The sequence below is a fragment of the Hypanus sabinus genome, chromosome 4, assembly GCF_030144855.1.
Source record: "Hypanus sabinus isolate sHypSab1 chromosome 4, sHypSab1.hap1, whole genome shotgun sequence".
In the NCBI taxonomy this organism is placed as follows: domain Eukaryota; kingdom Metazoa; phylum Chordata; class Chondrichthyes; order Myliobatiformes; family Dasyatidae; genus Hypanus; species Hypanus sabinus.
This window is the reverse complement of record NC_082709.1, coordinates 5,908,362-5,924,598: the sequence shown is the minus strand read 5'-3', so window position 1 is coordinate 5,924,598 and position 16,237 is coordinate 5,908,362. Positions and strand designations below refer to the sequence as shown.

General features: G+C 39.8%; 1 protein-coding gene across 1 annotated transcript in view; it reads right to left on the bottom strand.

The window, feature by feature from the left end:
- The window catches only part of LOC132392450 (inactive dipeptidyl peptidase 10-like), a 905,047-nt gene that overhangs the window by 63,419 nt on the left and 825,391 nt on the right, over positions 1 to 16,237 (bottom strand). The window contains exon 14 of the mRNA XM_059966307.1: positions 4,157 to 4,248. Within this exon, the coding sequence (XP_059822290.1) occupies positions 4,157 to 4,248 (92 nt within the window). The remainder of the gene's footprint in view (positions 1 to 4,156; positions 4,249 to 16,237) is intronic.

Genomic DNA, 16,237 nt, shown 5'->3' with positions numbered 1-16,237 from the left:
ATGTCCTGGATACTAAGGAGGCTTGTGCCCATAATGGAGCTGACTATGCTCGTAACTCTCTGTGCCTTATTTGTAGCTGTATCTCCCCACTCTTATATACTACACTCTGGATAATGAAGACAAGTTTCTCAAATGCTTACTTGACATATATGTCAAGATACTTCTTGACATATATACCAAGGTCCCATTATGTTTAAATTCCAGCATTTTCTTTATTAGCATAAATGTTACATAAACTTATATTTCGTATTGTTGCAACAAAGCAAATACTGTAGAGGAATAACTACAGGAGCCTGAAGACCCACATTCAACAATCCTGTAATGGCTTCTCTCTGCCATCAGATTTCTGAATGATCTATTAATCCACAATTTCTGAATGACCTTTTTGTGATATTTATTTTTGTAAATTACAGTAATTTTATGTTGGCACTGTTTTGCTGCCACAAGACACCAAATTTCACATCATCTGTTGATTGACAATAAGCATAAACCTTATTCTGAACCTGGATTGATTGTTAGGGAATCCATATATAATAACCACAACTCATCTCCCTGCAGTCTGCACAGGAGGAGAAGTGAGCAGAATACCCACTCACAGTAGCTTCAGCAACTGCAGTCTGGACATCTTCTATCTAGAGACACCATGTATATACTGTAAACTTCATCTTATGGCATCTTTAAGAGAGTGGCACTGTTGGTCATAAAGGAATTAAAATATGGGGGAAAACATTGAATTGGTTAAGGACAGTGGAAGTAGACAAACTAATTGTCTTTGATCTTGCCATGTGCTGGAAGGAATGGAGGCTGCCATGTTGTGAAGCTGCTCTGTAATCTCCATTTTGTGAATGATTTGACAAACTGATCCTTGCTCTGACGTACTCCTTTGAATCCTCGTCGAGTAGCAGCTGTTGGTAGGCGTGGCTCATGTCCAGCTTTATGAACAGCTTACCCCGACAGGGTTGCAAACAGGTCATCCACCTGTGGCAATGGGTACTCCTCCAGCTTAGAGACCTGATTCACCGTAAGCTTGTAGTCCCCACGTATCCTCACCGTTTTATCCACCTTCAAAACTGGAACAATAGGAGCTGCCCACCTTGAAAACTGGACGGGCTCAATGATGCCCAGCCCCAGTAAACATCCCAGCTCCTCCTCGACTTTGCCTTTCATGGCAAAGGGCACCGACCTGGGTTTATAAAAACGTGGTGTGGCCTCAGGGTCGACATGGAGCTTCACAGTCACACTCTTCAGTGTGCCCAGCTCATCCCTGAAAACGTCACTGTACCGCTGCAGAATGTCCTCCGTCGTGTGTGCATACTTAATTTCATGCCAGCTAAGCTGGATTTTGCAAAGCCAATCGCGGCCCAAAAGACTGGGCCCACTGCCCTTAGCTATCACCAGCCTGGCTTCACCCTTCTGACCCCCGGCTGAAATATTCACATATAACACCCCTAAATGAGGTATGGGCCGCCCCATATAGGTCCTGAGTTGGAGCTTAGACGGTCTGAGGGGAGGCAGGTTGGACCCCATATCTTCCTGTAGGTCTCTTCACTAATGGCTGATGCAGTAGCCCCTGAATCAATCTCGAACTTAATGTCCTTTCCCTTGACGGTAACTGTGGCATAATATGGTTCCTCATCCGTTTCCACCCCAAACATGTTGCAGGCACACGCTGCCTCTCCGTCTGCCTCTCCTCGGTGGTGTGTGGCTGCCTGAGTCTGTTGAGCTTTCCCCTGCCCAGGCTTAACCTCACCCTTTATGCTCCTGAACTTTGTAGTTAAAAGTCCCCTTTTGCTACAAGCATGGCAGACAGTGTCTTTGAATTTGCAATCATTTGCATAGTGTGTTCCTCCACACTGAAAACATTCCACCCGCTTTGCTCGTTTACCAAACTCCCTCCTGACTTGACTTGGAGTACTGCCGTCGACTGTGACCCCCCCCCCCCCCCATGTCCTTTCTGGATATCCTTGGCATTATTAGCAGCCTTGGGCAATCTCCAGGGCTTTCTTGAAAGTCAACGGTGGGGTTTCCCCCAGCAGGCAGCATTGTATGGCGTCATTATTAATGCCACATACCAATCTATCATGGAGCATGTCATCGAACCCTGCCCCAAAATCACAATGCTCCGACAGCTGCCGAAATTGGCCACAGACTGACCTGTCTTCCTGAAATGGTTGTGAAACTTACACTGTTGGAATCTCACAGCAGGTTTCGGATCATGTTGGTTCCCCACGACCTCGACCAGTTCGTCATATGGAATTTCTCCCTGTTTCCGCGGTGTGGCTAAGTTCTGTATCAGCGTGTACGTCTTTGCCCCACAACACTCAGGAGAAATGAGCACTTCTTAGCCTCCTCAGTAATTTCATTAGCACAGAAAACGTGTCCCAACCTTTCCTCATACTCCAGCCAGTCCTTGTTCCCCTCCACAAACTCACCGATAGTCCCGAATGTAGCCATCTGAAACACGAGGCTCCTCGTCTCCGCACAGCTCCTGTTCAGACACGGGCGCCCTTTGCCTCTCATCCCTGCACTGCTGCTCATATGTAACCGCCTGACTACAGTAGCCTAGCTAAAGCTAACAACAGAAACAAAACAGGACGACACGTCCAAAAAACCAGTTCACCTTGTTACCAAAACTTTGTGGTAACTTCTACTTTGAAAAAGAACCATTCAACAACTTCATGCCCAAAAGAACAACTTTATCTGAGATGGCAAAACCGATATTTACATGGAGGCTTTCACTGAACCGTACGGCATGGCAGAGGGCTATGCACATGCACTCTGGAGGAGATAGAAGTAAACCCCTCCAACCCCAGAACCAGCCTCTCTTTACAAACACCTCCCCTTCGCTATATTACCATTACCCTAATTAGTATTAACTTATTTTTAAAATGCTCACATTACAGCAGTTGTGGTTACTCCAGAGACTAGCTGAGTGAACTATGCGAACTGACACTACTGCCCGGAGTGTGGCCTGAGATCCCATGGGGGGCGACACCGAGGCTGCAGGGCTGAGCGAAGGTTGAGGCTTGGATGAGGAAATATAGACCTTCCGACCCATGATCATCATGGGAGGTGTGGGGTTCTTGGAAAATAAGATGGATGAGGTTGGTGCACTGATTGAGAACCAGAGGGAATTTTGGAAGTGCAGTGTTTTTGTGCTTAACTGGGACCTGGTTACATGCACATTTCCTGGACTGTGGTACTACCATACCCAGCTTCAAGGCAGTCTGAGTGGTCAGAGACATATTATTATTATTCTGTACTTTCTTATTAGTTAAGTCTGCACAGTGCTAAGTGTGTTTTTAAATGTTGCTGCTGTAACAAAAAAAATTTCCACTTGCTTAATAAAGTACTAATTGTTATTATTATTAATTAATAGTTGTGTAGTGAGTTTCCTAATCCAGTTCAGTTGATGAATAATCAACAGCACCAAAAAGTACGCATGGCCTTTTTTGACCTTTGAGCCTTTCAATTGACATAGACTCTGAAATGTAGCTGCATGCACAGAACCATCTACATTTTGCATCTGCTACATGATGCCATGCATGTTTTGTTCTTAAGCAATGGAGCTCAACAGACCTGATCTTCATGCAAGGTGTGGCTGAGCTAGGTTATGTCCACGCCAACACTGATGGCATGAATACAGAGTTCTCCTTCTGATTAACAACCTTCCACCCTCCCTACTCTGATGTTTCACTTCTTACATGCCTATTACTTCCCCATGGGTTCCCCTCTCTTTCCCTTTCTGTTATTGTGCACTTTCCTCTCCTATCAGATTCTTTCTTCTCCTGTCCTTGACCTTTCCGACCCACCTGGCTTCACCTATCACCTTCCAGCTAGCCTCTTTCCCCTCCCCCCACCATTTTATTCAGGCATCTTCCCCCTTCCTTTCTTGACCCAGAATGTCGACTGTTTATTTCCATAAATGCTGCCTGAACTACTGAGTTCCTCCAGCATTTTGTATATGTTGTTTGGATTTACAGCATCCGCAGACTTTCTCATGTTAGTGAAAAAGTCTATTATGTAAGAAATAGTAGTTTGATTTATTACATCTTCCTATTGAAGTGAAAATATCACAAAGAGCTAGTTATTTTCTCACTGTAATTGTTGTCAATATTCAAGGAGGATAAATGATTACGAGGCACAAAAGACTCACATTTTCTGATGAACTTCATCATATCCAAGGATTTGTGTGACTTCCCAGTTTCCAGATGTCAGGTGTCGCACACTGCTTAGTTCACTTTTTGGCTGCAATTTTTAAATGGAGAGATTAATAACACAAAGGCCATGATCAGGAAGTAACAGACCCTCAGATACAATAATGAGGAGAGTTAAATATCTCCACTGTAGACATCCTTAACATTGAAAGTTACATAACATTAAAATGCATTACTCAAAAAATTATATGATTAATATTCCATCCTTTATTAATGCAAAGGATTGTACTTCAGTTTTATTATTCACAATTTACTTTGTGGTTCTTCTTGAAGTTGGAAACATAATTTTTAATTTCTTTTTCAGTTTTATGGTAGATGTAAGTTTCAGTCACAGGACAAGTAATACTTTCCTCCATGGATTAACACAAAGTTTTACAGTACCAATGACTAGGGTTCAATTCCCGCTGCTCCCTCTAATATTCTCCCCGTGACCGCATGGGTTTCCTCCGGGTGCTCCAGTTTCCTCCCACAGTCCAAAGACGTAGCAGTTTGTGGCATAATTGGTCATTGTAAGTCGTCCTGTAATTATGCTGGGTGGCACAGTTTGGAGGCTGGAAGGCCTACTCTGTGTCATTGTGTTGTCCATTGTGGTATTGTCCTGTGTTTTATGTTTGGCACTGAACCACAATCAATTCTGGTATTTTTCACATAACAGCAATAGAGTAATTCTGATTCTGTATGTTGTTGTTATCGGAACAATAGATTCACATGACTGTAAGGAATTATTAAAATACACCAGATGAAATTTCAGACATTGACCCTGACCATATACATCAAAGATTCGACTTTATTATTGTAGCACATCAGGAGTTGAATTCTAGCTCTCATCTCAAGGTTGTCTAGTCCTACTACTTTTTGAGAGTTTGCCTTTGAGATCTTCTGATCCCTCCCCTTCCTCTCCCTGGGGATAGAACACGTCTTTCCTCAGTTGAACCTCATTCATAACGTTGAAAGCAAGCTTGCAAACACCACTTGTGCTGGCAGCTTATTGCACATGCTCATGACCCTCTCAGTGGAGTTTCCCCTTCATGTTCCCTTTAAACTTTGATATAGAGATTCAAGGCTTATAAAGGCCTGTTACAGTAAATATTGTTTATTGCGTTGAAATCTGCTTCTTAAGTTCTAAGTTCCAAGTTCGAAGTACATTTATTATCAAAGTATGCATTCAGTTATCAACCTTGAGATTTGTCTCCTTGCAGGCAGCCACAAAACAAAGAAACACCATAGAACCTGATTAAAGAAAAAATCCACACAAGGCCATTAAATGTGTGAAAAAGAACAAATCACACTAACGACAAGAAGTGAACAAATAACACACAAAATATTAAGCATCAAATCGCCGAGTCCCTGAAACTGTGTCTGCATCCCCAAGGCACTAAGATGAGGGAAGCTGGTCCAAAGGCCACAGACACTGAGTCAGCATTGCTCATTCAGCACCACGCCAAAGGGCCTTGATCAAATCACACATATAGTAAAGCGATTTTAGTGCTGAGAACATTAAACGTTAATTAACTTTGGAAAGTAGTAGGTTTACCATATAGTCAGTCTATAGCTCCTACCAGGAATGCACTTCTAGTTAAATCACTCAGAGGAAGACAAGACTATTTTTACATTAAAAATTGTAGCCACGAACAAGATGATGAACTATACATAGATTCAGCTATAAATCTTTTATACTAGCCATGAACTAATGCTGAATATTAATTTCAGAAGCAATAAATTCTGAGGTGATAGTGTAGGAATCATATTTTATGATTGTAAGCTTTGAGTTCCCCAATATTTCAAGCAATAATGGCTAAGTGCTGCACTAAACCCTTTGAAATGCTTGGAAAACTCACACTATTACTGGAGTTCACTCTGTAAAGTTAGGTACAATTCAAAATGAGATTTGAATTAAAATCAAACTTACATTTAAAACAATAGCCTCTTTCAAGGGTAGAATTATTTAAAAAAAAATACTTAGTATCTTCAAAATGCATCAGTTAACTTTTGCAAATACACAGTTAAATCTTTCTCAATTCTTGCAAAATGTCTATCTTGCAGTTCATGACTATGAACATTATTAGTATTCATTGAGTGGGAGAGTTGAGTAGAAGAGTGCCTGCCAATCTGTCTTGATGATGAGTCAATATTCTGATCTCAACTGATGTATCTATTCAGAATGGATGAAGGGAATATTGAGGTCTTGAAAATACAAAAAAAAGCAAAAATAATTTGAGTTAAAAGAGGAAGTGGTTGAATTATTAAACAGTTATGTTTCAGAGGTATTTTACTATTGTAAAAAGAGATCTCTTGAAATTAGAGTGAAGGTAAAAGATGAAGAGAGATAGATATAGACATAGAGTGATAGAAACAGGCCCTCCATGCCAAACCATTTAATCTGCCTAGTCCGGTCAATCTTCATCGAGACCACAGTCTGTCATAGAGATGAGGGAGAACATTTTCAGGATATTATCTAGCATAGTGAAAGATTCATTGTGCACTAATGAGGTTCTGTGTGAGCTGAAGCTAGCAAAAATATTTCCAGTGTTTTAAAAAAATTAAAAAAGAATAAAAAGAGAATAAATCAAACTCAATTAACTCATTAGCTTTATGTTAAATCTGTGTGAAATACCTTTAAAAATGCATCAAATACCTGGTCTGCTCAGATTTATTTGTGAGCTGATGGAAAATTATCATTTATTTTTACAGTCACTGTTCACCTTGGTCCCTGAAATAATCTGACTGAAGCTGATGCAGCTCATCTCCAGGGAAGCCAAATTCAGTTCAGAGTTATACAGCTTCCTTCACTGGAATTAGCTAGATAGTCCGGAGCTTACCATCTTTAACTGTTTCCTGTATTCCAGGTTCAATTCTTTAGCAAAACTGTCCTTAAACTACACTATGTAACAACAATTTAGCCGTTTTTCAATCCAATATAATTATGTAAGATGCAAAAATATGTATTACAATTTTGATTTGATTACCATTTCACAAATGCTACAGAAAGCTTGAAAGAAGTTATCTTAGATTGACACATGGAAGCCATAGAAATGGAGGGCTGTGTGGGAGGGTAGGGTTAGATTGATTTTGGAGTAAGACCATAAGACCATAGGATATAGAAGCAGAATTAGGTCATTTGGCCCATCAAATCTGCTCCGTCATTTCATCATCGCCAGCCCATTTCCCTCTCAGCCTCTGTCTTTTGCCTTTTCCCAATATCTTTTCATGCCCTAACTAATCAAAAGCTTTTTCGCCTCTGCCTTAAATATACCCAATAGCATGACCTCCACAGCTGCCTGTGGCAATGAATTCTGCATATTCTCCATTCTCTTGCCAAGGGAATTCCTCCTCATATTCATTCTAAATGGATGTTCCTCTATTCGGAGGCTGTGTCCTCTGGTTTTAGACTTCTCCACCACAGGAAACATCCTCTCCACACCCACTCTATCAAGGTCTTTCAACATTCAATAGATTTCAATGTGACTCCCCCATTATTCTTCTGAATTCCAGAGAGTACAGGCAATCAAACACTCCACATATTGTAAGCCTTTCCCTTCCAGAATGATCTTTGTGAACTTCCTTTGAACCTTCTCCATTGAGTAGATTAAAAGGTTGTCACAGTATTGTAGGCTGAAGGGCCTATATTGTGATGAATTCTTCTGAGTTCCATGTTCTATCATCTAAAACAACTTTGCGAGATTCAGAAATATTTTAATAAAACAGCTCCTTGAAGCATGTATTACGCTGTCACTTCCTGAAATGCTAAAATCGATGGCACAAATTTTAATAACCTCCAAGAGGACTACAACCTTGTCCTAGGGTTTCGGGGTTTGCATGTCTCAATGCCCTTGAGAGCTATGCTGATTGCAGTCAGGGCTTTATGCCTTGGCTCTTGGTCGGGTCATCCACACCAAACAGCGTCACCCAGAGTGGTCTAACAATCCTCTAGACCTAGGGGTTCAACTCAGGGCTAACAACCCTGACTGGTCAAACAAAATTGTTATGGAAGCAGCAATGAAGAATCTTTCTACATCTGAGTGTGACGGTATTCCTGAGTCTCCACCTGGGACTTGCGTGGCTGACAGTAGTGATATCCAAGAGGAAGCAACTGACACAATGAAGGAAGTCCTGAACACTGCCAGAGATGCAGAAACTTCATTGCTGCCCTAAATGCCTGCGGTATAATGGGCAGTAAGTAAATAAGTAAACTTTAATAAACACAGTTAAATTAAGTATCTGACAATAGTAGTATAAATTGAAATGAGGGTCTGGTAGCATTGACTTGGGGCAGTAATAACAATTAAAAACTTGGAAAAAACCTTGTTATTAATACTGAAGTCAATCTAGAATTTTGATATAATTTCATTCATGAATTATTACATAAGTATTTAACAGAACAAATTCTGATTGCTTTTTTATTCAAAATATTCAGGAGGAGGTCTGCTTCAATAGCAAGTGCTCCAACATTTCTATTGTAGCAGGATTCTCAGGAGTCACTTTCTATTTTGCATTGCTTTATGTTATTACACAGACCATTCAGCTGAGAAATTATTTCTTCTTTGTTCGTCTTTAATTTTCTGACCTATGAAGCTTAAATAAAGGAGCTCAACTGTATGGAGAAGTCCCAGTACAGCTATTATTGCTGAATGCACGAGCATTCTCCGTGTGAGCAGCAGCTGCTGTGTCAGGTTAATAAACATTTGTCTCTTCATGAAATATAAATTATTGACTATGGAGCCAATTTGTTCCAAAACAGTTTTGTTTTTCCATTATTTTCTTGATTTCTATTCAGTTAAATCTGTGCCTTAGAGCAAGATGGTGATCACAGATTAATAACAAGCTACTTTACGAGGTACAGTTCTCTAAAGGTGAGTGATCGTCATTGAACCACATATTCCTTTTAGGGCTGCTGCCATCTATTAACCGTGAGAAGTATATACAGAAGGATATTTCAGGATACTTCGCAAAGGCTTTCTGAAAATTGAGTCTCAAAAACAATAGACATTCCTTGATGATGAGGATAACCGTTGGGTGTGCAGGGGTCATATGGGTTGCTAGGCTGATTGCCCCTGGTGTGGAGATGACTGGTAGAATCTAGAAGTGTCAATGGGAATGTGGGGAGGATTGAAATGGAATTCATGTGGGATCAATGTTATTGGGTGCATGGTGTTTAGTGTGATGTTTGGGGGGGTGGGGAGAAGGGTCCATATCGACTTGCTGTATGACTCTGTGGGACAGCCAACATTAATTGAAGATTCAATGACTTTTCATCTCACGTTCATGACAATTATTGCTTATTTATCTATATTATTATTTCTTTCTATTCACATTTTCGCAATTTGTTGTATTTTGCACATGATTGAACACCCAAGTTGGTGATGTCTTTCATTTATTCTATTATGGTTATTATTTTATTATGGATTTATTGTATGTCCACTAGAAAATGAATCTCATACTTGTATCTGGTGACATATAAGTAAGTTGATAATGAACATACTTAGAACTTTTGTAGTTTGAACCACTGTAATATTTTCTAGGTGCTGAAGACCTGTGGCATCCTGACTGGGACAATAGGCTATGAAGTGGAATTTTTGCTGGGGTTGGCAGAGGGTTTTTCTATTTAAGGTGCACTTCCATGAAAGCGGTTCTCAATATTTCCATACCTGAGTCACAATTTTAACTTAATTTAATTTTATTTCATTGAGATACTGTGCAGATTAGGTCCTTCCAGCACTTTGAGCCATGCTGTTCAGCAATCCTCCGACTTAATCCTAACCTAGTCACGGGACAATTTACACTGATCAATTAACCTACTAACTGGTATGTCTTTGGACTGTGGGAAGAAACCAGAGTGTGGGGGAAACCCCTGTTGTCACAAGCATAATGTACAAACTCCCTAGTTTGCTTAATGTTTATAACAGAGCATTGTGCTCTACTGAATTTCAAATATCTCAGGAAGTTAATCAAAGACAATCAAAATGTAGGTGTACTGAAGACAGTAAGACAGAATGGGAGGCTATAAAACAGAAAAACTATAGGGGTACATACAGTAGTTGTGCTTACAAGAGTTAAAGACAGAGGGGAGAGGTGGATGGTCAAGGGGAAAGATCTAAAGATTCAGCAGTCAAACACAGAATGGGTTCACAAGAAAGAAAATGTTAAAAATTACCCATTGAAACTGGGATCCAGCATAGGTCAAATAAAGCAGGAGCAACTGACAAGGAAGACATGATGGGGTGATAGCCGAGGGTTGAGCTGAAGTTATGAGATGTGGATTATGGGATGACAGTCAAGAGAGCATTTGAGCAGGTGAATATAAACTTCACAACTTCATGAAGACGAATCTCAGGGCTGTATTCTGCATATGTACTTTGATAATAAGTGTAGCTTGAACCTTGAAAAAGGTTATCAACAATGGATGGATGGAAATGTGGGTAAATGTCAGTTTTTATACAGAGGTGATATAAGACAGACAATGTATTGGTTTACATTTGGCAAAGAAATAGGCAAAAGTTTACTTAATTGTTGAATGATTGTTTGAACAATAGTGGAAACAGAGATAGATATAACAGGCACACATGTAAAAATTCTCAGACCTGGAGAAACGTTTCAGCCTGGAACGCGACTATCTATATATCTCCATAGATACTGCCTGACCTGCTGAGTTCCTCCAGCATTTTGCATATGTTACATGTGAAAGTTCACTTTAATAATGAAAATATTCATTATAAAAATTGCAGAAATACTACCATCATTACAAATCAAAGTATGTAAACAAGAAATGAAATAGCAAAACTAAAAATCGAATTACATCTCATCTGATTTAATGTTTATCATGTAGATTTATGCATTTCATTTGACAAATTCCGGTATATTTGGACCTTTCCGTATTGAGGTGCATTGCAATTTCAAAATATATTCATTGATTAAAATTATGAATACATATTCACCACAGCATTAGCAAAAAGACACAGCAGTGGAAAACATTTCTCAAATTGGATTTAGCATTATCCACCAAGTGAACGTACAGCAATTTGGCTAATTTCCTTACTTTGATGTGGTCGTGTGTCTTTAATCCTCATATGATAAAGGAGGAAATGAAAGGATATTAAAGCACACAGGATCAACTTGTCTCGGGCAAGATAAATTGACTGCAAACTCCCCAGATGTTCCTTCCTGTCACTGGGGCTAATTGTACTGCACCACAATCTCACACATAGTTCCCTTTATTGTGAAGTTGTCCTCGAATTGTGCCAATTCTAAGTTTTATTTCGTTAGCTGTTGATTTCATAAATGCCAATTGCTTTATCTTAGTCTTATGATGTTCCCCAACAGGGAATGCAATTTTCAAAACCTGGAAATTAGCAGCAAATTTCTTCCCACAGTGAGTGCAGCATTTAGAGATTTATTTCATCCTGACGCCTTTGAATATGACATAGAATTCAACACACCAACACTTTTGTTCTGTCAGAATAAGGAACGGTAATCTGTCCGTTTTACAAATGATATTGGCTTCTTCATGGCTAGAGTTGGACCATGATGCTGCAAGCTTTTGTTTGCCTGTTTCAGTAATGATCAGTTCTGACAGGCCTTGAAAGCTTGGTTTAATTGCAAGTTGACTATGAAGAAATCTAGTACAGTGACAAACTTAAAAAGGGTGTCATCCTGCAGGAAGATGATAAGAGGCAGAAAATAAATGGACTTGCCGAAGGCAGAACAAATATTACAAAACATATCCCCACTTACTAATGCCATTATGAAATGATAAAATTTATACTTGTGTTGGTATCACTAATGAGGCTGGTATTTAATGGCCTTCTTATATTGCCCCGAGGTGAGCCTCTTAGATCTAAATAGCTTGTTGAGCTACTCCAGAAAGAAGAAAGGACTGGCCACATTTTCAAAAGATTAGAAACAATGAACAAATGCGGGTGGCATGGTGGTTAGCGCAGTGGTTTACAGTACAGGAGACAAGGATTCAATCTCCGCTGCAGCCTGTAAAGAATTTGTACATCCTCCCTGTGACTACACGAGTTTCCTCAGGTTGCCCTGGTTGCCTCCCACAGTCCAAAGACGTCCCAGTTAGTAGGTTAATTGGTGATTGTCAATTGATGAGGTGAGTGTTAAATAGAGAGATTGCTAGGTGACGTGGCTCAAAGGGGCTAAAGGGCCTACTCCATGCTGAATCTTAATAAAAATAAATAAATATAATGTGTCTTTTCTCTGCACAAAGTTTAAAGCCTGGTATTTAGGGTTTGAAAAAAAAGTAGTGCATTCCAAATCTCAGAATTAGCAAGGCTAGAGGCACAGTTATTGTCCACATTAATTCTCTTCCTAATGTGTGTTTAAACTGTATTTACAGTAAGTTCTTCAAACTTAAGATGTCCTTGAGCTTCTTCTCTCTATTCTTCTGCCATTAAGCTATTAACCACTCAATTTACTTTTCTGAATTCCCAGGAAGGCTGGTATTGTTGATGGTTCTTCCTCTACAGCAGGGGTTCCCAACCGTTTCTCTACCATGGACCAATACCATTAAACAATGGGTCCCAGTGTACAGGCTCTAGGATTTGCCCCTTAGGAAAGTCACTGTGCCCTTACAAACCATTTTCTCAATCCATAATTTGCCTTCCTCTCTAAAGTCTTAAGGTGCTATACTCCCAATTCTGAACTCTTCTTTCCTTTAACACTTGAAATTTCTCCAAAATTGTTTTGCTCTTGACGAGTTTCTGAAACAGATCTCGTCAAAACTCCTAAAAGAGCACTATGGTTTATGATAAAAGCCAGGGAATGGGGTTGAGGAGGGAAAAGTAAAAGGATCAGCCCTGACTGAATGGTGGAGCAGACTAGAGGGGCCAAATGGCCTAATTCTCTCCTATGTCTTATGGGCTTAAGGTTTTATCTGGCTCTTTTTTCTCTTCCAGTTGATCTGCAGTCATTTATAGTCATAGAAAAGTAGCACCAAAACAGGCCCTTCCACCCATTGAGTCTGAGCTGACCATTTAAGCTGCCTACGTCCATCGACCTACATTGGGACCATAGCCCTCCTATACCCCTACCATCCATGTACCAATCCAAACTTCTCTGGAACATTGAAATTGAGCACACATGCATCGTTTGCACTGGCAACTCGTTCCATACTGTCACAACCCCCTGAATGAAGTTACCCCTCATGTTCCCCTTAAACTTTTCACCTTTCACCTGTAGTGACTCTCTATTGTCATAAAACCAGACAATTGAGTCCTTTCTTGTTGGACCATTTCAGAATGTCAGCTACAATGGTTTTTCTTCAGGCAAGTGCAACATTTCCCTGGACTGAGCTTTGATCTCCCCTATATCTTATATACAAGCTGATCTTTAGTAGTGTTAGTCCCTCTGTGTAGCCTACTCATATCACACCACAAATTGTCTTGATTCTTCACTAACTCTAAATCATGAAATTGCTTGTCAGAGATCCAGTAATGGATTTACAAAAAATACAATTGATACATAGGGACCAGTACATGCCCAACTCAACAAAGGTTCATAGAAATAGTTAAATAGAATTTCACTTTAAATGAGCTTCTGGAATACTTTGGAACTGCTGTCACAGGGTTGTAGAGTTCACAAAGGTAGGCAATAACATATAATGTAATTACTGGAGCAAAACCTGGGTAGTACCCAACCTGATGGCATGAATATTGAATTTTCCTTCCAGGAAAAAAATCCCCCCTCCTCATGTCTTCTTCGATTCCCCACTCGGGTCTCTCACCTCTTCTCACTTATCTATCACCTCCCCATATATACCTCCTCCTTCCCATTCTCCTATGGTCCACTCTCCTCTCCTATCAAATTGCTTCCTCTCCAGTCCTTTTCCTAACCCACTAACCTGGCTTTGTCTATCACCTTTCAGTTATCCTTCTTCCCCTCCTCCCATCTTTTCATCCTGGCACCATCCCCCTTCATTCTCAGACCTGAGGAAGGGTCTCAGCTCAAAACATTGATAGTTTATTCATTTCCACAGATGCTACCTGACCTGCTGAGTTTCACCAGCATTTTGTCTATGTTGCTCTGGATTGTCAGCATCTGCAGCATCTCATATTTATTCATTTCCATGGATGCTGCCTGACCTGCTGAATTCTCCATGTGTGTTGCTCTAGATGTCCAACATCTGCACAACCTCTTGTGTTTATTCATTTCCAGCCTGCTGAGTTCCTCCAGAAGTTTGTGTGTACAGTGGTGCTGGAAAGTTTGTGAACTCTGTAGAGTTTCTTCTATTTCTGCAAATATATAACCTGGAATGTAATCAGATCTTCATTCTAGATAAAGAGAAGAACCCAGTTAAATAAATAACACAAAAGCATTATACTTCAATTATTTATTGAAAAAATTATATCCAATATTAAATATATTTGTTGGAAAAAGTATGTGAATCTGTGGGGTAATGCTTTCAAATAAAGCTATTTGGACTCAGGTCCTCCAATCAATGATATGAGATTGGAGTTGTGGCTTGTAGAGGTGTCCTGCCCTATAAAAAAGAGACACAAACTCAGGTTTCTGACAGAGCCTGTGCTTCTCAAGAAAGATATGTTTATTTGCACTATGCCTCGATCAAAACAACTTTCAGAATATCTTAGAAGAATTGTAGAGAGGCATGAGTCTGGAAAAGGCTACAAAAGCACTTCTAAAGACCTGATTGTTCTTCAGTCCACAGTAAGATAAATTGTCTACAAATGGAGGAAATTCAGTACTGTTGCTACTCTCCCTAGAAGTGGAGTGGGCATCCTGCAAAGATCTCACCAGGAGCTCAATGTGCAATGATGAAAGGTAACAGAAATCTGCAAATCTGCGAAAATATCTAGAACTTGCTGAAGTCTCTGATCATGTATCCACTATAAGAAAAACACTGAACATGAATAGTGTTCATGGAGGGACGCCATGGAGAAAAGCATTGCTGCATGTCTCAATTTTGTAGAACACTACCTGGATGTTCTACAGCACTTCTGGACAATGTTTGTGGACAGATGAAACAAAAGCTGAACTTTTGGCAGAAATGCAGCTTGCTATGTTTGAAGGAAAATGGGCACAGCGCAACACCACTAAACATCCTAACTGTGAAGCTGGTGGAAGGAGCATAATCTTTTGGGACTGCATTGCTGCCTCAGCTACGCAATGACGGCTTGCAATCATTGAAAGGACAATGAATTCAAAATTGTATCATGGCATGTTACAGGAGAATGTCAGAGTAGCAGTCCGTCACCTGAAGGTTAATAGGAGTTGGATGATGCAACAAGATAATGATCCAAAAGGCAAGAGTAAATCAACAACAGAATGGTTTAAAAAGAAGAAAATTTGCGTTTTGGAATGGCCAAGTGAACGTCCTGACCTTAATCCTAAAGAACTGCTGTGGAAGGACCTGAAGCAAGCAGTTCATGCAAGGAAACCCACCAGTACCCCAGAGTTGAAGCAGTTTTGTCAGGAGGAATGATCGAAACTTCTTTCAGGCTGATGTGCAGGACTGATCAACAGTTACCGGAAGTATATGGTTGAAGTTATTGCTGTACAAGGGGGTCATACCAGATATAGAAAGCAAAGGTTCACTTACTTTTTCCCACCAATACATGTAATATTGGATCATGTTTCTTAATAAATAAATGAACAAGTATAAGGTTTTTGGGTTATTTATTCAATTGTATTCTCTTTATCTAGTTTTAGGACTTACGTGAAGATCCAATCACATTTCAGGTTATATTTATGCAGAAATATAGGAAATTCTACAGGGTTCACAAACTTTCCAGCACCACTGTATAATGTACTTATTTTCTTCCTGTCATTTTGAAAGCTATCTCATTGTAATAAGTTGTTTCACTCATATGGAATGGTTAAATGAATCCCTTGTCAAGATGTCAAATACTTAGGGATAGACATCCTTGTACAAGAGGTGTGGAAAGAATAATATAAAACATTTGGTTTGCAGTAAAATGTATTTCTTGAGATCAATGTATGAGAAAAAATAAAATAGAATTTTCCCTCAAGGCATAGTTGTTATGTTACAATTGAAA